The 23,548-nt window shown below is 36.3% G+C and overlaps 1 protein-coding gene across 1 annotated transcript in view; it reads left to right on the top strand.

Moving 5' to 3' along the window:
- The window catches only part of LOC126762727 (triple functional domain protein), a 91,594-nt gene that overhangs the window by 36,808 nt on the left and 31,238 nt on the right, over positions 1–23,548 (top strand). Inside the window, exons 9-10 of the mRNA XM_050479690.1 lie at positions 21,965–22,235; positions 22,316–22,376. Of these exons, the coding sequence (XP_050335647.1) occupies positions 21,965–22,235; positions 22,316–22,376 (332 nt within the window). The remainder of the gene's footprint in view (positions 1–21,964; positions 22,236–22,315; positions 22,377–23,548) is intronic.

Raw genomic sequence — 23,548 nt, 5'->3', positions numbered from 1 at the left:
CGCCCCCTCTCCTCGCTTAGGAAACATTAGATGAGCAAAAGCCCACACGTCTGGCTCATATACACTGCTGGTCATTAGGTTAGACGCACATTTACTTGCATTACAATTGTTTTAATATTTATTAATTTAATAATGATTGAAAAAAGTTGATATGCAAAAACATTGGGTACTTAACGATACTTTACTTACACTTAGGCTTTTACATTTTTAATAAGAAAAGTATTTTTTTTAACTTAAATTAGTTCCTGTTAATATTTGATTTATTAAAAATAACAAAAAACAAGAAAAAATGTTAACTTTGGCTGCACCGAAGCTAATATACCCTTCACAGGTGCATTTTTTTAGAAACTATGTGTTCAGTTTGTATGGAAGCTACATATATGCTACAGTAATCCTATCTGAACAATTTTTTCGGAGATTATATTATTACCGTAAGCAGTAACCCATGTCAAATTTCGGAAAGATACCACATCAAAACGAAAGTTTTCCATACAAGCCCTTGTTTCCGATCGTTCGGTTTGTATGGCAGCTATATGCTATAGTGAGCCGATCAGAACAATTTCTTCCGATATTACATTATTATCCAAAATAACCTTTGCCAAATTTTGTGAAGATACATTGTCAAACGTGAAAGTTTTCCATATACGAACTTGATTCCGATCGTTCAGTTTGTATGGCAGGTATATGTTATAGTGATCCGATATCGGCAGTTCCGACAAGTGAGCAGCTTCTTGAAGAGAAAAGGTCGTTTGTAAAATTTCAAAACGATACCTTAAAAACTGAGGGACTAGTTCGTATATATACAGACAGACAGACGGACATGGCTAAATCGACTCAGCTCAACATACTGATAATTTATATATATATACTTTATAGGGTCTCCGCCGCTCCTTCTGGGTATTACAAACTTCGTGGCAAACTTAATATACTCTGTTCAGGGTATAATAATTTCAGTAATGAGTACAGAATGATACAGGGAATCTATGTAGGTCAAGGAAATCTAGCTCCAAGCACGTTTTATCTGATCGATAAAAATCAAGTCACTTGTTCCATAAAATGTGATGGTACCGAAAATCCTGATAATAGTATGGAAGGTTATAAGGCCCATCTAAATTAAAACGTTTTTCATCAGTAAAGACAACTGAACGCCAATCATTAAGTTGAGTCTTAGATTGAACAGTCCACGTCATGTATTTTTTCGCGAATAGAAACCGATTTTCCTTGCGTAGTTCATTCAGAGGGTTTTTTTCTTGATTTTTAGACGCTTTAGGTGTTTTGCATTTCTCATTGTACGCTGAATATTTGAAGGCTTGCTTTTACTCCGGCTAATTCCTTATTCTTAGCTGCAGACTTAGTCGAATTTGAAGCAATTCTAACAATTTTGCGTACTGATTGTTCAGATAGTGTTTTTTCCGTTAAAGTGTAAAAAGCTTTACTTTTTCACGTTCCAATAAGCTCAGAGCTCAGAGCATAGCTTTTCCCATTTTTCTTTAAATGTAGTTCGTAAACAAGTTATTTGTTTATCTTTAGTACTTTTTCAATAGAAGAAACTGCAAGACAAAGAAATGTAAAGTGCGTCTACCAACCGAAAACGCACGTGATTACCATAGACATTTCTGGAATCTTCGAATGTACAGTTATTTTCTTTGGACAATACATGATTATAAATATAAAAATTTATTAAAAATAACCTAAGACCAACAGTGTATTTACTTTTGAGCCAAAAGTACCGCATTCAATAGAAATACTGAGTTGTGCAGGATTTCCCATTTCACCGCTCACGCAGCCTCACCCGCCTCCCCATTCAGTTTCAGCATCATTTTCCTCGCGCAAAATTCCTGAAAGTACGTACCACCTGCCACAATTAAACATAATCTAATACATAAATATTGTGATTTCTACGAAAGTAAGTCATAACATTCAGCCAATTCTCTCGCAATGGATTCGCAATCAAAAAGCCAAAGCCAAAATTATTTACTCAGCATTAAGGTATTTCATTTCTTTGAATTATTTTGCATTTGTTTATGTTTGTTTGTACCAGCAGCAGTGGTGCTTCAGTGATTGGACTAAGAATATCAAACTGTTCGTGATTTCCTCAAAGTAATTAAAGATAAACAAATTGTCTGTTGAAATTTTATTTTTAGCCTGCTCAAAGCAATTAAAGAAGTATTCAGTCAACATTTTTTTTGTGGTCGTCTTAATTCTATAAGAAATTTGACACAGTTTCTGGTGTTTCATATTTGCTCCCTTCAAAAAACCTACTTTTTAAAATTTTTTTCAAAGCGATGATTTAAGGTCCTTTGATATGTCGTCAAGCATTTCTTTTGCGGCTTTATATAAAAAAATTCAGGTTTCTAACAGTGACACACTGGGCATGAGTCATCAAAAATTCATTTCAATTTCAATAAAAAAAAATCAATAAAAATACCGCAAGACTTTTTTGACAACCCATTAATAACCTCCGCACAATAACCACCACAAAAAAAAAATAATTTTTTTTCCATGTAATTTATATGGAAAATAGAAATTTTGAAACAGGCACCTCTTAATATTAATATTAACCCTAGAAGAGTACTGTGAGTAAAATTTACTCACATACGGAATAGTTTTGTTCGTAAATCAGCAGGTTGGCCACACTGAACGTCAAGCCACTAGCAGTGCTTGAATGGTGTTGTTTGATTTATCGCGCTTGTGGACAATTTAAAAAAAAGCTGGTGAGTAAAATTTACTCATCGGTACCTATAAGCGCCTACAATTTAACCGTACCCTTCTAGGGTTAAGAGCTCATCTCTTGAGTGACTTTTTTTCACATTTTCGAAAGTTTTTAGCCTGTTTTTCAGTTGAAAAAAAAGGTTGCCTCAGAATGACACACCCTAATATATAAATGTTTCAAATATTTTTCCCCCAAAAATATCCTTAATTTTTTAACTGAAACCTTTTCCCAAAACAAATGCTTTAAAAAATTAATATTAAAACATTTTGTTTCTGTGAAATACTTTCTGCACACACCGTATATTTATATTCACTATGTATTTGTTATCTTTTTCTTAAAGCATAGGAATTTTTGAATGTTTACAAGCCAATTAAAGTACTTGGCAGCCTCAGCGTCTGGTTGCCATATTGTATCTGTCTCCGCAATGTACGTGTATGTATGTATGTGCGGTTGCTTATATATTCAGTTTATTGTAAATCCTTGATGGATATGAAAAATCGCGAAATGTTGCAAAACATATCATATCTAAGACTATTATAAGAGTAAGAGAGCCTTACCGCCGTCCAAGAAATGCGATGGAGTAGGTCCTTGTGGCATTTACTACAGTGGCCATATAAAGGAGCGCAAGTTTGGAGTGGGATTCGTGGTGGGAGAGATACTTCGTCGCCGAGTACTGTCATTCACTCCGGTGAATGAACGTCTAGCCACCATCCGCATCAAAGCGAGGTTCTTCAACATATCGCTGATTTGCGCCCACGCCCCGACGGAAGAGAAGGACGATGTGACCAAAGATGCCTTTTATGAGTGCTTGGAGCGCACTTATGAAAGCTGCCCCCGCCACGATGTCAAAATCGTGCTTGGCGATTTTAACGCCAGGGTGGGCAAAGAAGGTATCTTTGGTACTACGGTCGGTAAATTCAGCCTCCACGATGAAACATCCCCAAATGGGTTGAGGCTGATCGACTTCGCCGGGGCCCGAAATATGGTTATCTGTAGTACTAGATTCCAGCATAAGAAGATTCATCAAGCTACCTGGCTGTCTCCGGATCGAAAAACTACCAACCAGATCGATCATGTTGTGATAGACGGAAGACACGTCTCCAGTGTTTTAGATGTGCGTGCGCTCCGAGGTCCTAACATCGACTCGGACCACTATCTTGTTGCAGCTAAGATTCGCACCCGCCTCTGTGCAGCAAAAAACGCACGCCAACAAACACAAGGAAGGTTCGACGTCGAGAAGCTGCAATCACAACAGACAGACGAACGATTCTCTACTCGGCTTGCACTCCTGCTCTCTGAGAGCACTCGTCAACAACTCGGTATAAGGGAACTGTGGGACGGCATTTAAAACTCCTTACGTACAGCTGCAACCGAAACCATTGGTTTTCGGAAAGTGCAAAAGAACAGCTGGTACGACGAAGAGTGCCGTGTCGCAGCGGAGAGAAAACAGGCTGCCTACCTCGCAATGTTACGATCGACCACAACACGTGCGGGATGGGATAGATACCGAGAGTTGAAGAGGGAAGCGAGACGCATTTGTAGACAGAAAAAGAAGGAGGCCGAAATGCGTAAGTACGAAGAGTTTGATAAGCTGGCCGACAGGGGTAATGCTCGAAAATTCTACGAAAAAATGCGGCGGCTTACAGAAGGTTTCAAGACCGGAGCATACTCTTGTAGAACCCCCAAAGGTGATCTAGTCACCGATGCCCAGAGCATACTTAAATTATGGAGAGAACACTTCTCCAACCTGCTGAATGGCAGCGAATGCACAACACCAGGAGAAGGCGAACCCGATTCCCCACTCGATGACGATGGAGCAGACGTTCCATTACCCTACCATGAAGAAGTTCGAATAGCAATTGCCCGCCTGAAAAACAACAAAGCGGCAGGGGCCGACGGATTGCCGGCCGAGCTATTCAAACACGGCGGCGATGAACTGATAAGGAGCATGCATCAGCTTCTTTGTAAAATATGGTCGGACGAAAGCATGCCCAACGATTGGAATTTAAGTGTGCTATGCCCAATCCATAAAAAAGGAGACCCCACAATCTGCGCCAACTACCGTGGGATTAGCCTCCTCAACATCGCATATAAGGTTCTATCGAGCGTATTGTGTGAAAGATTAAAGCCCACCGTCAACAAGCTGATTGGACCTTATCAGTGTGGCTTTAGACCTGGAAAATCAACAACCGACCAGATATTCACCATGCGCCAAATCTTGGAAAAGACCCGTGAAAGAAGAATCGACACACACCACCTCTTCGTCGATTTCAAAGCTGCTTTCGACAGCACGAAAAGGAACTGCCTTTATGCCGCGATGTCTGAATTTGGTATCCCCGCAAAACTAATACGGCTGTGTAAACTGACGTTGAGTAACACGAAAAGCTCCGTCAGAATCGGGAAGGACCTCTCCGAGCCGTTCGATACCCAACGAGGTTTCAGACAAGGTGATTCCCTATCGTGCGATTTCTTCAACCTCCTTCTGGAGAAAATAGTTCGAGCTGCAGAACTAAATAGAGAAGGTACCATCTTTTATAAGAGTGTACAGCTGCTGGCGTATGCCGATGATATTGATATCATCGGCCTCAACACCCGCGCCGTTAGTTCTGCTTTCTCCAGACTGGACAAGGAAGCAAAAGAAATGGGTCTGGCAGTGAACGAGGGCAAGACGAAATATCTCCTGTCGTCAAACAAACAGTCGTCGCACTCGCGACTTGGCACTCACGTCACTGTTGACAGTCATAACTTTGAAGTTGTAGATAATTTCGTCTATCTTGCAACCAGCGTAAACACCACCAACAATGTCAGCCTAGAAATCCAACGCAGGATAACTCTTGCCAACAGGTGCTACTTCGGACTGAGTAGGCAATTGAGAAGCAAAGTCCTCTCTCGACAAACAAAAACCAAACTCTATAAGTCACTCATAATTCCCGTCCTGCTATACGGTGCAGAGGCTTGGACGATGTCAACAACTGATGAGTCGACGTTGCGAGTTTTTGAGAGAAAAGTTCTGCGAAAGATTTATGGTCCTTTGCGCGTTGGCCACGGCGAATACCGCATTCGATGGAACGATGAGCTGTACGAGATATACGATGACATTGACATAGTTCAGCGAATTAAAAGACAGCGGCTACGCTGGCTAGGTCATGTTGTCCGGATGGATGAAAACACTCCAGCTCTGAAAGTATTCGACGACGTACCCGCCGGGGGAAGCAGAGGAAGAGGAAGACCTCCACTCCGTTGGAAGGACCAAGTGGAGAAGGACCTGGCTTCGCTTGGAATATCCAATTGGCGCCACGTAGCGAAAAGAAGAAACGACTGGCGCGCTGTTGTTAACTCGGCTATAATCGCGTAAGCGGTGTCTACGCCAATTAAGAAGAAGAGAGCCTTATTTCAATGATACCTCACACATTTTTGAAAATTACGTTGTTAGTTAAAAGCTTTATGCGATCTTACAAAAATCTCGCTACACATGCACAAACATACATATGTATGTATGTAGAGTAAATATATAAACTTTTTTTGCTCCGCCATACATTCATTCATTGAAAACCTAATGCGAATTGCGAATTCTGTGAAATGAAATTGTGTTCATGTTATTTCCCATTTGGAAAGCGTCCAAGACATAAAGCTTTTTATTTTTATACGAGACATACATACATACGTTTACATGTGCTTACCAGCATATCTCCATTGACGAATGCATATCAAGAGACATAAACACATCTGTATGTAGACAACAACGTAGAAACTTTTTAAGCAGGCGATTTCAGCAGAAAATTAGAGTATGCTAAAATTGTGTATGCTAATTTGCCCACATCTCTGCTAAAGCTACTTGAATATGGACGAATAAGTATGTAGTTATACCTATGCTGCTTTCACTTGAATACTCTCGGTAAGTAATAAGCTACTTTTTCGAAAACAGTGCTCAAGGCTATCACAGCCTTTATGAACTGTATGCAGTGTACCACAATAACAAATAGAAGGGAGACAGTTTCTTTATTCGTGAAAAAAATTAAATATTTTCTGGATTTTTTATAATACATAAAAAAACCATATGTAATTTTGCAACTATTCGATGGAACTAAAGTTATGTTTAAAATTAAATTTAATACATATAAATGAGGGCTTGAAATCAACTTTTTCTTGTAAAATATAAGCTTTATTGTATAGTTTTAGGTGCATTTAAGTCGAAATATTTGATTAATCATCATCGCTTATATTATATTATATTATATTATATTATATTATTATACTTTCAAGTAAGGTCTTACGCGTAGAACTACTGAAGAGCTGACAAGTTGAACATTAAGAAAAATTAAGGGGTTTTTAGCTCTGCAAAAGTTATTTTTAACAAAACTAAAACGGTTTGGGACATTAATGTAATTCCTGTGAAAGTACATTCATTGCCATTATGTATGAAACTAGACTACTTTTGCAGAAGTCCAGACGCTGAACAGTTTTCAAGCATAAATCGGCCGATACTGCTTCAATTTCGCGTTCGATATTCATACGAAGTTCATCAATCGTCGCTGGCTTGTTGTCATGGACCATAGACTTGACGTAGCCCCACAGCAAATAGTTTAAGGGCGTCAAATCACCCGACCGAGGCGGCCAATTGACTGTCCCATTTCGTGAGATAACACATTCACCAAACTTGGTTTTCAATAAATCGATTGTGACATTCGCTGTGTGGCTTGTGACACCGTCCTGTTTTTTCGGGATGCAATGGTGACTCATGGAGTACGTGGAGATTTTACAACTATACTTACTACTTAATCATTTCAAACTCGACGCACCCTGTACACCACTATACAATTTTATGCCACATTTCTTAACCGAAAGCATCAGAAGCCACAGCGATTTTCATTTATTCTTCACATGGCTACCCCTATTGAGCTCCGTGCGCTTTCGAATTCTTTGTCGTTGCGATGCTTGCAAGGACGAATGGTTGGGTGTTTTCCAGCACATGCACCCATTCACGCAAACATTGTCATCCAGCATATGCTGCACACATACATAGAAACACGGTTCACCTGAAATAAATATAAATGCAGCACATTGACTGCAGCTGCTGATCCTCCCACGTATTTACATACAATATATGTATATATATATATGTATATGACCTGATCTACGGAAAGGGGGCTTAGGTGTCAAAAATCAATTTTCAATCACTTTTTAGTTGATTCGGATGGAGGATGAGATGCTTTTTTTTAACAGCTGTTTCCCAGAAAACTAGTTTTCGCACGTTAGCTCCCTTTTCGTAGACGAGGTCACATATATTGACGATATATAAAATATATAAAATCGATGTTGAGTTTTTTATTGGTTACGATATATGTATGTAGCATAAAATTTTCGGCTGTCAGATATAACTAATATATAACCATTTTATAATCAAAACCCCAAATTTGTTTCAATGTAAGTGGTTTCTATTATATCGTTTTTTCTTCGCATGTCAACTTAAGAAAAGTGATGTTCTCACCTAAAATGCAAAATAACGTAACAACATTTTCGGAAAATTACAGTGGCATAATGAAACACGAAATAAAATGAAACATGAGTGAAAAGAAATTTTAATATTGGTTAAAACTGGTTTATATCTCAGCGCAGAACCTGAAAATGTTGGACATATATAATATTATCATATATTATGTATGTAATTTGAAGTAGTGAATCGTAATAAATAAGACAGTCAATTTCGAATTTTTTGATGATACGTTATTTTGCATTTCAGGTGACGATATGTACAGGCACCTTCGCAGGCCTGTAGATTTTTTATACTACACATCATTACAGCCATTAACGTATCAATGCTAATATAAATGGTATACCATTACTACGCCATTACCCATACAAAAGTTCTGGGCGAAACTCGAGCTTTTGCCGTTGGCGTCGTTGTTGTTCTTTTGGTTGTATAAGAGTTCTATGCAAAGACCAGTTGCTCGGTCACTCCTCTTGCTCGTAACTTTGCGCTTGTGTACACATATGTATGTATGTATGTATATTGTCTCACTGTTGGCACAATCAACTGAGCAAATAGTTAGTTGAGCGTGTAAACCCCATTGGCTCCTCACACTGTCACTTGGCATTTCTATGCACATACATACATAAGAGTATATATATGTATGTATGTGTGTGGGTGTATGTCGGTTTATCTTGTATGTGCGCCGATACTTAGCCGCACTTGTGCCAGTAATATGTTGCTGTCAAGCAATTTGTCGGACATGCTCAAGCTATGCCTAGGTGCTGTGTTACCCCGAAGGCGGCAGGATCGGTGGAAGGTGTGGATGCACTGCTTGCAAGCTGTAACCGCTATCATCAACATTATAAACGGTTCAAATAAATCGTTGGTATATACATATTTAATATATATACATGGTTGTTTATGGTTATGTATTTGTACATATGCGTGTGTACATATGCGTGTGTGCTTATTTACCTTTGATTTTTGGAATTCAATTGCCAGTATTTAAGTGCTAAAGTATTGGCTATAATGGTGTGCAAAATGCATTATTTTATAGGCTTCCTCTTAGTTTATAGTTCAAAGAGTATTTTGTGAAACACGTCACATTCGAAAAGGATCTTTATGGCACAGGCAAGTCCTTACAGCAATTACACACACATACACACGTAAAATTGCATACAAAAATTGCTGATACGTTAATTCTTGTCAAGGTAGTTCTTTGAGGTTGTGTGTGCTCTCAACTCTCATGCGTCTTAATTTCTCGCTCACGAGACAGTTTTTGTTGCTGCAATATCGGTATCGGTTTGAATGTTGAAAACTTCAACAAAAGTATTACTTGTGTGTTTCGATGAAAGCAACTTTTAGAGGAGATAATTGCAAATATTTAATAAATTATGTAAAGATATGATACTTAGTAGAACAAATGCACTCGACATCGATGCTTCGAGCACATATGCTGCTAAATTAGGCTGTGTGTGGTGTGCTTTTGGCAACTTTTTAAAACTTTCGCAAGAAGCATTATCAATTAAATAATTGTTATTATTAGCTGAACTAATTGGTTAGAAAGTTATAGGCTTTTGTCGTCTGTAAGTAATTTATGAAGTATAACTCTAAAAGATGGGTATAACTTCGAGGCAGTTTTAAGAAAGCTTATAGATGAAACTTACTGTACAAAATATGTACGTTTGAGCAGTGTTGCCCGCTATTGGACGTTTTTTTTCTAATTTATAATAAATAAAAAAAATACAAAATGGGCTTCGAAGAAAATAATTCAAAAAACACCGTATAGAAGATATGTACTCGTATTTACTGTAGGGTTGCCACCAAAAAATGAGGAAATATATTTAATTAAATGCATTCAGTATTTCTAAATTTGTCTTATTTAAAAGATATTTTATTAAGAATTCCATAATTTTTATTAGAATCCTTTCGGTCTATAATTAATTTCGATTATTTCATGTGCGTGTGAGTCCTTTCGTGTTTAAATTCGTTATATATAATATGTTAGTATAATTCGGGTGGTGGAGCACGGTGCTCGCTCGTTCCAAAGATGTGGTTGGCCGTGGGGAAACGGTCGGCGCAAATGATTCCACAAATATCAAATAAAAACCAAAAAGTTTCTTATAATACATATATTTTAAATATAATAAATTGGACAAACACTTACCACGTCTGTATCTCTGAACGGTCGCAAAAGGAGAGAGCGCGCGCAACTTTTTTAGTTAGTGTTTAGTTGCGCGCGAATTGAAACTTCGAAAAAGAAGAAAAGAAATGATTGCTCTGCCGATACAGACGTGGCAAAAGAAATTGGGCGGGGGCACTTCCTCTTCCATGTCTTCTTTGCAGATGGGGTGGCCGACAAGACGAATCGAGTCTGGTTCGGTCCGGGAAATGCCGCTGAGATGAATCGAGTCTCAGTCGGTCATTGCCATGCCGCCAATCCGAAATGCAGTTACCAGCATGCCGAAGTCGGCGAGACGACTCGAGTGTGGCTCGACCTTAGGCGTGTGGTATGCGGGAGAGGCATCGTTGGTCAGAGCTTTGCGGATGCTTGACTGTTGACGTCGGTGGACATGGTTGAGCGGGGTTCGAATCCGTCGTGGCGATTGACATCTTCGTCTGTTTGCGCTGCTCTTTCTGCTGATGCAGCTTATCGGCATCCTCGTCATATTTCTTTGCACCTGATACATACTGTGCATTATTTGCGCATGCTGTGACAATTTTGTCTTGTTGCAGCTCGTTGACGACGCTGTGGATTGTGCATGTGCTTGTGATTGATGAGAACCTGTATAAGTTCGCCCTTGACATCGAGTCGTATCTCTTCGGGCACACGTTTGATCTCCTCGTGGAGTGAGAGCAAGAAGAGCTATCGGGATCACGATTCTTCCGTTTTTTTGCTTTTGCGGATTCTCGTTGCGTTGCGGCTGCAGCATGTTGCTGGTTGCGCAACAGATGCGAGTACAGGCCGCCGTAGAATGCCTGCAGGTGTGGCATCGAATTATGTTGTTGTGACGCATTAGTGCCAGATACGTGGTCACCGTTGGGCGATTGCCACCCAAGTTTGTTGTCGAGTTATTATTGAATTTTGCCCGTCACCTTTGTCATTTATCTTCCTTTCTTCGGAGGGAACGGAACCTGTTATAATCCAGCCGAACACCATACATTGTGCTACGAGGGATCCGAAGATTTTCGAATTTACCCCATTTAGAATGATTTTCGGGTAAAGATCCGCTCCCATCAACAAGTCAACCTTTTGACTCGTATAGAAACTATTATCCGCCAAGGGGATATTGGGTAACCCTTTTAAAATTGAACAGTTAATTGACCTGGATGGAAGCAGTCCAGTCAATTTTGGCAGTACCAACGCTTCCGCTTCTAATCTTAGACTTTTGTTACGGGGCGAGCCAATTGTAATCGAGCATACCGATTGAACTCGTCCTGATACGGTATTATTCAATCCTGAAACTCGCGCGCTGACCTTTTTACTTGCCAGATGTAAGCGTTTTTGCAGACTATTGCTGGCTTCAGATCCCGAATCAATCAGGGCTCTGACAGTGAAGGTGCTCTCGTTGTGACATATGGTCACCATGGCTGTACCTAAGAGCATGCTTCGACTGGTAGGCACATTTGAAATATTGGCCTTAATAGAGGCCACATGAGATTTAGTAGAAATCTCAGTAGTGTTTATGCTGTCGGACATCTGAGCTATTTCCTCACTCTGCTCCCGGTGAATCATGGAGTGATGTCTCTGTTTACATTTATTACAATTAAACATACTTTTGCAATTTTTGACTTCATGTGAGTCCGATAAACAATTTAAGCAGACGTGAAGTTTTCTGACAGCATTTAATCGTGCATTAGGCTGCATCTCAATGAATCTTTGACAAATTTCCAAAATGTGCGATTGAGATGAGCACAGTTTACATTTGATATTATTTGTCTTGGCGTGATGGGAATTGATGGGTTTGGATCCAATCCTTGACTGCAAGGTTGGTATCCGACCTTCACCATCAGCCGACTTAATCTTGGGTTGAGTACCCAAATCGCCTTTGAGGTTTGATACTCTCTCAAGCGTTTTAACCCGTTTGGTTAGAAATTTGTCTAAGTCAACCCATTTTGGGATCTCTGAATCCGAATCCAGAGATTGTTCCCAAAGCGACAGTGTATAGTCCGGCAGTCGGATAGAACACAAATACGTAAATATGGCATCCCAACTATCTACATTGATGCCATGTATTTGTAAAGCTGAAATGCAGCTATTAATCTCCCGCTGTAAATTTCTGAGTTCGGTCTCAGATTCTGAAGAAATGTGCGGAAGCTTGAATAATAAATTTAATTGTGTGTTGACAAGCACTCGCTTGTTTTCATACCTACACAACAAATTATTCCAAGCCAATGCGAATCCGTCATTCGTCAGTGGCGCTTTCGAAACAATAGCTTTTGCTTCACCTCGTGTTTTTTGATTTAAATGGAATAACTTTTCTACTGGAGATAGCCTTGGGTTATTCCCATAAATGGCGGCAAATAAATCCCTAAAAGAGGGCCATTGTAAAACATCGCCATGAAATATTTCTGTATCACATGGCGGTAAGTTGACGGTATACCTCACGGGTTCTACCGTTTATTGTAACCGCTCAGGTTGAATCACCGTAGAATTCGAAGTAGGGCTTTGGTTGAAAGCCGTGAGGTTGTGCATGTGTTCGCCCATCAAGGCCGCGCAACTCGCATAAGCGTGGTAACAGCTTGAATATTTAAGCGTGGTAACAGCTTGAATATTTAAGCTTAATGTGTCGGAAGGATCCACCTTTGGCAATCACAACTTGTATTCTGACTTTACCTCCCACAGAGATTTCAGTTCAGCTTGCTGTACTTCAAGAGAGTGGCCACTTTGGTTGTTTGCTGTTAGAGTAAAAGACTCCTCAAACTCCCGTAGAGCGTCTGCAGCTGTGATAAATACTCTGATGGCTTCCATTGTGCTCGAAAGTTTAACCGGAACTGTAAAAATGTTGCACAAAATCGGATCTAAAACTTGAAATTAAAATTTAAAAAATATTTGCAAATATGTTGCAAAAGTTCAAAAGTTATAGAACCAATCACGGACAAACTACAAATTAGTAGTGCGTTGTTTTTTAGTGAAGCGTGAATATTCGAAGGCACAAAAAAAAATTAATAAATTTCAAACTATTTTCGCAAAGTATTTTTTTCGAATTTAATGCTGCTCTGCCTTTGCAGTTTTGCTAGTGCTGCTTTGCCAGTGCGTCTTTACCTTTGCTGCTTGGCTTTCTTGCTCACTTCACTTGCTCCAATTTTTGATGTCGCTCACTTCACTTGTTTTAATTTTTGTATTTGTTTTTTTTTTTGTTCACTCGCGAAACTGCAGCTGCGTTATTGCTGCTTGCCTTTATTGCTATTCGAGCAATATATGGAAAGGCAGAGTTGAGCGACTAGACTCAAATTAACCACAAGAAAACACAAAAACCGAGAGAGATTGTTGACGCTCCAGACGAGGTTTGTGCGTCCAAGAAATTTATAATTTTTTTCGAATAACAGTGTGTGTGGTTTTTGTTTTTTTTACAAAGTGAAGCATTCAGTGCATTTGTCAGGTGTATTTATTGTTGTACTTAAATAAAGTACAATACTACCTGCAATCTTGTGCGTTGATTTTGTGGGTAGAGTGCCAAAAATAAGTTTTGGTCTCCACTTCACACAGCACAATGGGTTTTGTACATAAATGATGCACAAATTAACCAATCTATTGCCTTATAGCTTGCAGAGCACAGATCCAAAATATGTTTGGCTGTAACTTGCGTGTTGCTATATTGGGCAAATTATGCACTTTCACTTTAAATAAAAATCAACTTGTTACCTGTTATCCGGCTCGAAGGACGAATGATAATTCGGGTGGTGGAGCACGGTGCTCGCTCGTTCCAAAGATGTGGTTGGCCGTGGGGAAACGGTCGTCGCAAATGATTCCACAAATATCAAATAAAAACCAAAAAGTTTCTTATAATACATATATTTTAAATATAATAAATTGGACAAACACTTACCACGTCTGTATCTCTGAAGGGTGGCAAAAGGAGAGAGCGCGCGCAACTTTTTTAGTTAGTGTTTAGTTGCGCGCGAATTGAAACTTCGAAAAAGAAGAAAAGAAATGATTGCTCTGCCGATACAGACGTGGCAAAAGAAATTGGGCGGGGGCGGCGTCAACAATTTTTGAAAAGGAAGTATTATAGAAGTGAGTTGTTTCTATAGATGAATACAGAAAATGAACGAAAGACTAGCCAAATTTTATTTTTGGCAAAATGACGGATATTCAAATACGCTCGTATCTCTGAAACTAATTGCGGATATGTGTTTATGGATATGCACAATGGATATTGTGCAAATAAAAATAAAATATATATATATATAAATATATATATAAATATATAAAAATATATATTTTTTTTTTATTTCACGAGTTGATATTTAATCATATGCCTAATTCGACTGTTATTGCATTCAAGCGGAAAAGTTGCTGAATTTTGCGATTTTAAAGGATATATAAAATTTATCACACCTTATTTCATTATTGGAAATTATGTTATAATAATTACATGTTTTTAATTTGAATTTCAAAACGTTGAAGTGCCTGACATTTCAAAGGTCACGCTTCATTTCATAATTGCGGACGCGCGCATCTCCAGCGCTCCTTCACTGGCCCGCTCACATCCACGTGTTAATATCGTAAATTGATGATTTAACACCTGCTGGCAGCACAGCCAACAGCACACCCACTCGCACATGAAATAATCGAAATAAATAAATATGTTGTATATATCTTTGTATGGATGTGTATTCGATGTTTATAAAACACCAAAACAAACCTGCTACCTTATGTACAAATGTGTTGATGTATGTATATACATATGTATGAATGTAAATTTGCACAATGCATTTCGTTTGTTTGCTATTCATTTGTGTTAAAATGTGCGTGCATGTGTGAGTGAAAGCTTGTTAGTACACCTTTTTTATTATGACATGTTATAGTTAATTTCTCGGAAACCACAACAAACATGCGATACTTCTCTGCATACATACATACACACACTCATACATGCATATGCATGTACATATGTATATATTTGTTTATGTGCTTTCCGAAGCATATGTACACATATAAATTCACATTAATTTTGTTTCCTGTGAAACACTCGTTGTTCGCTTGAAGCAAAAGCTCTAATGGACACACACAGGCATACAAATATGTATACAGACATGTGTACATAAGTTGATTGATTGCATGCTAAGCGTTGTGACTTTCGAAAGTTTAATGTTTGCCTCATGTACCTGTAACCTCAAAGGAGCCGAGCCACAAAGCTCATCAACACACACAATCTTGTGTACAGGATATTCGTACAGGAGCGGGAGCTTCAATACAACACATTTGTTTACAAGTGCATGTATGTATGCATGGGTATGTGTTGCGAAAATTGAAATTGTTGCGATGTTTAGTTTGGAGTGTAATATAAGCAAACAAGTGTCCTTATATGAAAATACATATGTATGTATGTACATATATGGTAGCGAATTCTGCGAATTAAGCAGAATTGAGCAGGTGAGTATTTGGTGCAGAATTGTGCAACAAAAAATTACTTAAAAAAAAATTAGTAAAATATGCAATCAAGGTATACTTATTTGAGAAAACTTTAAAAGTGAGGTTATGTTACTATTACAGAATTAACCACTTGAGCTTCTTTGATATGTCAATGAGTTAATGTCTCTGAAATGTCACATACAATATATATTTAATATTTCCTTTTGAATGTGATTTCAGTTAATGATTTCTATCAACTCATTTCTAGGGAATTTTTTTTCGATTGTTGATAACTTATATATTAATACTTAATATACTTGATACATTTAATTTATTGAATATTACAATTACTTATAATATTCACATGTAAGAAATGGAAATAAATAGTTTTATTGATCAGTTAAAGCAGTCAACTTTTTAATTAGTTAACATAACCATAAAAAAAACGGCGTTAACTTCGGCTGCTCCGAAGCTATAATTACCTTAACAAGTGCATTTTGATTGATTGATTTGATGTAAACAAATTTCTTTTTCTTGGTTTTGATCATTCAGTTTCTATGGCTGATATATGCTACAGTAGTCCGTTCTGAACAATTTCTTCGACGGTTTTACCGTTGCCTTGAAGAATAATTCTTAACAAATTTTATCTTGTCAATAAAAAATATATTTCATAATCAGTCAGCTTGTGTGATAGTCATATGTATGTCATAGTGATTCGAAAGATGTTTGCAAAATTTCAGATCTGAAAAATTGGAACTATATCGACTCAAAACGTCACGACGTTCATTTATAGATATACATATATACTTTATAATGTTAAAAATTTCGTGGCAAACTTATTAAACCCTAATCAGGGCATAAACATGCGTGAAATATAAATAATGAATTATTTTAAATATTTTAATAAACTGAATCTCAAGTTTGAAATAATTCTTGAGAGCACTAAGCGACCCGTTTTTGTGATTTTTTGCCAAAGTTGTTCCAGTTTTATGGACAATTTGTAAAATATTTCAATTTACTTTCCCAACTTCGTAAACGCACACTCTGCTGATATTTGCATATGGATTAAATAATATACATACATACATTTACATATGTGCGCATGAGTAAGTATTCAATTTGTAAATCTGCTGGAAATTAATTGTTTGCATGTATGTACACAATGTCGGTTTAATTCCGCTTAAAAGGCTTATTATGCGGGCACGCATATAAAAGCTCGAATATATGTATGTTTTTTTGTGTGATTTTATTGAACATAAAATATTATACTGCCAACCCGCTAATTATATAAGCGCATAAATGTGTCATTAATAAAATTTGGCAGCAGGAAAATATTTACACAAATTATTTAAGGCAAATAGGCCTTGTTTTAACAAATTCTCTCTGAATTAATGTTTTGTTAGTCAAAATGTCCATGTTTATGAAAATGTAAAACAATGTAAAGAAATTTATGGCGGATGGAAATAATATATGTATGTATATAAGATTCGTATTTTCAGATAAATTAGCATTGAAATTGTTTAAAAATATTTTTTTAGTAACCACTAAGCGTGGGTTGCGCCTAAATGTATGCTATTTCATATAGCTTAATGAAAAATATTAAGATATATTCTTTTTCTGTTTAAATTCTGTTAATGCTTTATAATTACAAAAATGCTCAAAGGAGGAGCCTATTTGTATTATTTACGTAAGCATACAAACATTTTTAATATATTGCCATTATATTATAGTAATATTACACAGATAAGTTTATAAATGTGTACGTTAAAGCTTGAAGCTGAGTCGTTGAAAACCCTGTCATGTACGATAGGTCGTATGAGTGATTTTTAATATCTGTGCTATCCACGCTTTTTTCAATAATTCATTCATTATCATTTTATTAACAAAACAAAAATTAAAGTGCTATTTATGTAATTATTCCCGTTTACCATAAAATATGTACATAAAACATTAATTCATAATCAAATTTTAATTTTTTTTGTATTATTTTTAATATACTAACAAAAAATCTGAAGTGTCCTTAATAAGATGACCAAGTCAAAATAGATACATATATATGATTAATTTTTTGTCGCACGTTGAATTGAAAACAATTTTTTTGTTAAATTTTCAATAAATTTATATCTTAAAAGATAATAAATATGGTAACGTAAGTTTAAAAAATTCAACTTCAGATTTTTTGTTAGTATATTAAAAATAATACAAAAAAAATTAAAATTTGATTATGAATTAATGTTTTCAGTTAGTATTTTGTCGGATAGCACAGCTTTACATCTTCTAAGCAGACTACCGACCAAACGCTGATATCGCTCAGTTGATATGCTCTGCCATATTTCCCTGACATTTTGAAATAATTCGTCAGCATTTTTGCTTGATTTTTTCCCCAAGCCTCTTCTGACATCTGTCCAGAGGTTTTCGATTGGATTTAAGTCCGGACTCTGGGTAGACCAAACCAAAACCGTAATGTTTTCGCACGAAGACCAAGTTTTAACACTCCTAGCAGTGTCGTTATCCTGTATAAAAATGTATGGTTCAGGCATGTGTTCCTCTGCAAATGGCTTCATTGTACTCGACAATATATCTTTATATAAATATTGGTCCCTTCTTTGAGTTATCCTTTGAAAAGGACCTACACCGTACCACGAAAATGCAGCCCAAACCATAATACTGCCTCCACCATGCTTAACCATTTTTAAAGTGTATCGAGGGTGAAATTCCTTGTTTGTTAGCGTCGAACAAATTGTTTCCCATCTGAAACAAACAAATTAAACTTGGATTCATCGCTCCACAGTATTTGTTTCCAAAAATCTAAGGGTTTTCCAATATGCTCATTTGCAAATATAATACGACTCAAAATTTTTGTTTGACACGTGCGGTTTTTTTCTTGCGATACAACCTCGTAGCCCATTTTCAAGAAGACGACGTCTGATGGTTCGTGTTGATACATCGTTGGTCAGTTGATCCTTTATCTTGCCCAGAATTTGCCTGTAAATAATAATTTTCCTCAGTTCTACACAAATAGTACAAATGATTTACACAACTTACCGCAAGTTTTTGTGTTAAAATAATAAAAATTCAATAAAGAAATTGGTGTCCTTAATTATGTGACCAAGCATCAGCACACTCAAAATACAATAAATTCTTAAAACCGCCGAATTTTAGTAAAAGTGTCACTCAAACACGTGCTACATTTTTGTGCACAGTTATATATACCGTTGCAATTTACAGTGGGTCTCTAGGCGGAAATTTAGTGCTAAAAACATTGAACTGAAACGCGTGCTTTATTCAACTTTATTTTGTCCCTAATTATGTGGCCACCAGTGAATGTATGTACATATGTATGTATGGTCATAATGGCAAAAATGCAACATGCAGAAAAATTATTTTAAAAGTGTCAAAAATCTTTCTATCTGATTTATTTTTCTGGCAATTATTCAAGTTTCGTGGATATAGTCAACAAAGCACGGCCGACCTCTTTCAAAAAGTAATTTTTTGTGCAAAACACCTGTAATGATGTTATGTAAATCAATGGCTAATCCAATATCTTGCTGCATAACGCTTTAATTACTTAAATAATATTTTTACTTTCCAGTTTATTTGCAACAGGCCGTATGAGTGACTTTTATTTTCACAATCGCTCGATTAAAATATAGCATGCGATATAATAAAAGTGTCATGAAGTATAAAAGTCAATCTTGAATTATTTCATATTAGTTTATGAAAAAATAACTTTTTTTTGCAAAATTTCAATTATTTCCTATCTGAAGTTTAGCGCGTAAACCTAATGACGTTTGTTTTTGTTTGTTTTTACTAAAACCTAATTGAATTTTGATGCCAAATATTTTTATAATAAATATTCTACGAAAAGATAGCAATTAGCGCTAGCTGACAAATCATTATAGAACTTTTTCTATAATTTTCATCACGAATTGGATGCCCTAGCTCATTAGGACCAATAATCAGCTGGCGGTTTGACAAACTCGAATTTCCGTGGAATGTTCATCAGCTCATTGTGAAAATGGTTTTATTCAACCAATTGCCTATTGTCCTAATTTGGGGAAAATCTTCTTATCAGACTTTGCCCTACAGTGACCGTTATTCGTGAAAGAGTATGACATTTGCGATAAAAATTTATAAGGAAAACTTTTATATTTTAATAACATGAACGGATTATACCACATATTAAGGTATGGTTATACCTAAATTCTACGGTGAACAACGGTAAATCAGTGTTTTCAAACCTCCCACACCATGCTTCTATAATTTATTCTAATCTATGCAAACCATATTTATATTGCCTTTACGGATAGCTAATTTTAATCAATAAACATCAATATCTATTCATTCTTACCAATTATAGTCCATTTACAGCTACAAGGGTGCACGGCACTAGCACACAGAACTAAAAGCAGCACTCGCTCACCACTCATTGATGCGGATTTCTTCAGCGAAACATACATACATGCCTATACAGTATATGTATGTATATTTAACTCATGAATAATTAATTCCAACAATGTATCACAATAAAGATTTAGCAACGTCTGAATAAATAGCTGAGTGGGTGGGCTTGTTAGTAGCAGCCATTGTATGTGTGTATTTGTGTGTGTGTACTCGCGTTTATTCTTTTGTCAATACATGGGATGACAATACAGTTCATCCCAATGGTATAACTATATGTGTGTGTGCATTATGCTGGAAATAGCAAGATGAAAAGCTTGTTTGATGAAGTGAAAATGATACGCTACCTCATCACTTACATTCATAGTTGGAATTTATAACTTATAGGACAATGCAGCGTTGAGATTATACACTGCTTTTATTATTGCAAAAATATGATACGCTTGCAAAGACCGATAAAGGTTTCACTGTTTGATATTTTTGACGAGTTTTTGAACTGTGAAATAATTTCCATGAAATATTTAAGTCACTTATGGTGGCTTCATTTAATAAAAGCTTGAATGGATTGCGAATTAACTCCAAAATACTATCGGTAATCTATTGAACCAGAAATTATATAAAAATTATTATTTTTCGCAATTATATTAAATATAAAATTGTACATTTAGCAAATTGTTATCAAAGTATGAAACGGAAGAATTGATTTGTTTTTATTTTATTAATTGTCAAGACCAAACTCTGTTACAAACTATTCTTGTTCAATGCTTTCCCTTTTTGTTGAAATAAACAATGAAAGAATCATTTATGAATTTTTTAATATCAATATATTTGATTATTCTACAATAGTTATAATAGAATAATTTACGGTGTATTCAGGATAGACTCATGCACCAAAATAGATTAAAAAGAAATTGAATATTTAAATAGATCTATTTTTTCGCCGTTTTTAAGCGCTAACATAATTTTTTACCATTAAACTTTTAATGAAAAATTATTTATAAAATGTTTAAGGGTTTAATCACAACACCTAAACTATTTCCCCGATCATTTTCAAATTTTCGGACCATATTTTTCACATATATTTGTGTATTCAATATCCATACAAAAATAATTCGAATTTTTGAAGAACAGGAAAAATAAAGATTAGCCTACATTTTGGCGTTAAGTTCAAAACGTATTAATAGTGAAAATAGATAAAAAACATATATTTAAGCAAATATTTTTTACAAAAAGTTTGAATAATACTGTAATCAAAATTTCTAAAACTAACTAATTCATAGAAGAAAATATTTGCATTCGTTTGCCAATATTAAAAAATTGCATTTGAACAACCCTTCTCTATATGATCTTCTGCTAAACTCATCTCTAGTAAGGATTTATAAAGGAATTATCTATTATGTGAACTTATATCCCTATCTCACATTCTTACTTTTCCCTTACCAAGTTTTCGCAACACTGGCATCCTGAACTTCTGCTCCAGCCTTTCTGATTGACAACTAGAGTGTAGTAATTCGTTTACCTTACCGGTCCTTACCTATTCATGCCTCTGTTTATTTAATATGCTTCATTGCCGACTTGATATGCCTTTGGCTAGAATGTTTGCCGCTTTCCTCATGCCTGTAGTGCTCTACAAGCCATGTTAACTAGCCGTATAGGTACAATGTGCCAACATTTATTGATTTTTTTTGCCAAGCTGTTGCCATTGCCGCTTTTCATTGTAGTCTGTCTTCTTCATTTTTTTATATTCAATTAAGTTATCCTTTTTCATGTTTCTTATTTTTGTTTTTGTTGCTTTTTTCAGATTGGCAGCCACGAGGGTACTTGGGTGGTCGCCGATTACATAGCAACACCCGGCTCCAACGAGTTGAGTGTGTCCAAAGGGCAACAGGTTGAGGTGGTGGAAGCACCCTCAGCCGCCGAGCCAGATTTTTGTTTAGTGCGCCTAAATCCACAAAGTGACGATGCAGCCGTACAGGAAGGACTGGTGCCCGTTTCAATACTTAAACCATCGCCAAGCGCACAGAAGAACAGTTCAGCGCGGAAGGAAACAAACGATGTCATGCAGGAACAAAGTGAGCGCCTGACTTTTATACAATTAAGAAAATTCTATAGAATATTAATTTCTTAAATGTTTTCTCTGCTTTTCTTTAAGGTAATAATCGCGGCAAACCGGACCCTTTGACTTCATCGACCAAACGACGCGGGTTTAGCGGGTGAGTTGTCTTTTTGTTACATGTGTTTCATAGTGTCTCGCAAAAAGTTCAAATTGATTTGTAATTTGAGGAGAAGAACAACGGTGAAAAGGATAAAAATTGAAAGTGAGAAGTGTTAAAGTAGCAACTGAAATTCAATGAAAGTCTCGCAAAGAAACAAATGCGCGCACTATTTTGCCCTAAAAGAAGAAAGTTATGCTCAAATGTTGTAAGGACTTACATAATAATGCTGAAGAAGCAGCATAAAAGTTTGAAGAGGATAGGAAACCGAGAAAAGTTGAAGTCTTAAAAATAGTTTGCAGTAATTTTATTTATTGCAATTTATTAATTGTTCTTATGGATTAAAATGGATTCAAAACTAGACAAGTCAAATCCAATACAAGGAAAAACGTTAACTTTGGGTGTACGGAAGCTATATAATACCCTTTACGGGTGCATTTCTTATAGCAAGTATATGAAGAGAAAATATGGATCTGAAAACATAACCGACCAATAGGGTTTACATCCCGCGGAAAAAATTTGCTAGTACGTACTAAGCACGTTGTTTGATAGATCAACCTTCAGGTTCAATTTAGGTTACTTAATAACGGAAAAAATGTTATATAGATTTTGAACAGCCAGTTTGAATAGCTACACGATGCTAGAGTGATCCGATATGTGCACAATTTATTCGGAGATTATAACGTCTTTAGAAGGTCTAAAATATGTATTTTTTTATAATCGATTGTTGCAATATCGAATCCTCAATGATGACACTAAAAGAAATGTCTCAGCAATGGGAAAAAGACTTTCGTCTTAATATTTAACTCGGGGTGAAGGTATTTTTTTAAAGAAAAACTGACAAAAGCTACAAACACAAAATAATGTAAAGTTTAAGATAAATTAAAGATTTTGTTTTCAGTAAAGTGTCTGAATATTACATCGAGGATAATTCCTCTCGGGCCGGAATTCTCATAGTGTTCTGTAACAATTTTTTTATGATTTTTTTCTCCAACTACATTCATTCCCGGGCTCGGGTTTTCTTTCTACCTCTCTGGTAATATTAAAAGTTAAGTCATCAAGTCATAATGTAAAAAGTCATATGTATGCAAAATTTATAATTTTTTGTAACAAGTTGAAGCTGGCTGCAATTAAAACTTTAAAAGTTTACGTAAATGGCATAATAACTCCTA

The sequence above is a fragment of the Bactrocera neohumeralis genome, chromosome 6, assembly GCF_024586455.1.
Source record: "Bactrocera neohumeralis isolate Rockhampton chromosome 6, APGP_CSIRO_Bneo_wtdbg2-racon-allhic-juicebox.fasta_v2, whole genome shotgun sequence".
Classification (NCBI taxonomy): Eukaryota; Metazoa; Arthropoda; class Insecta; order Diptera; family Tephritidae; genus Bactrocera; species Bactrocera neohumeralis.
The sequence above is the reverse complement of the archived record's forward strand: the minus strand, read 5'-3'. Positions and strand labels throughout refer to the sequence as shown.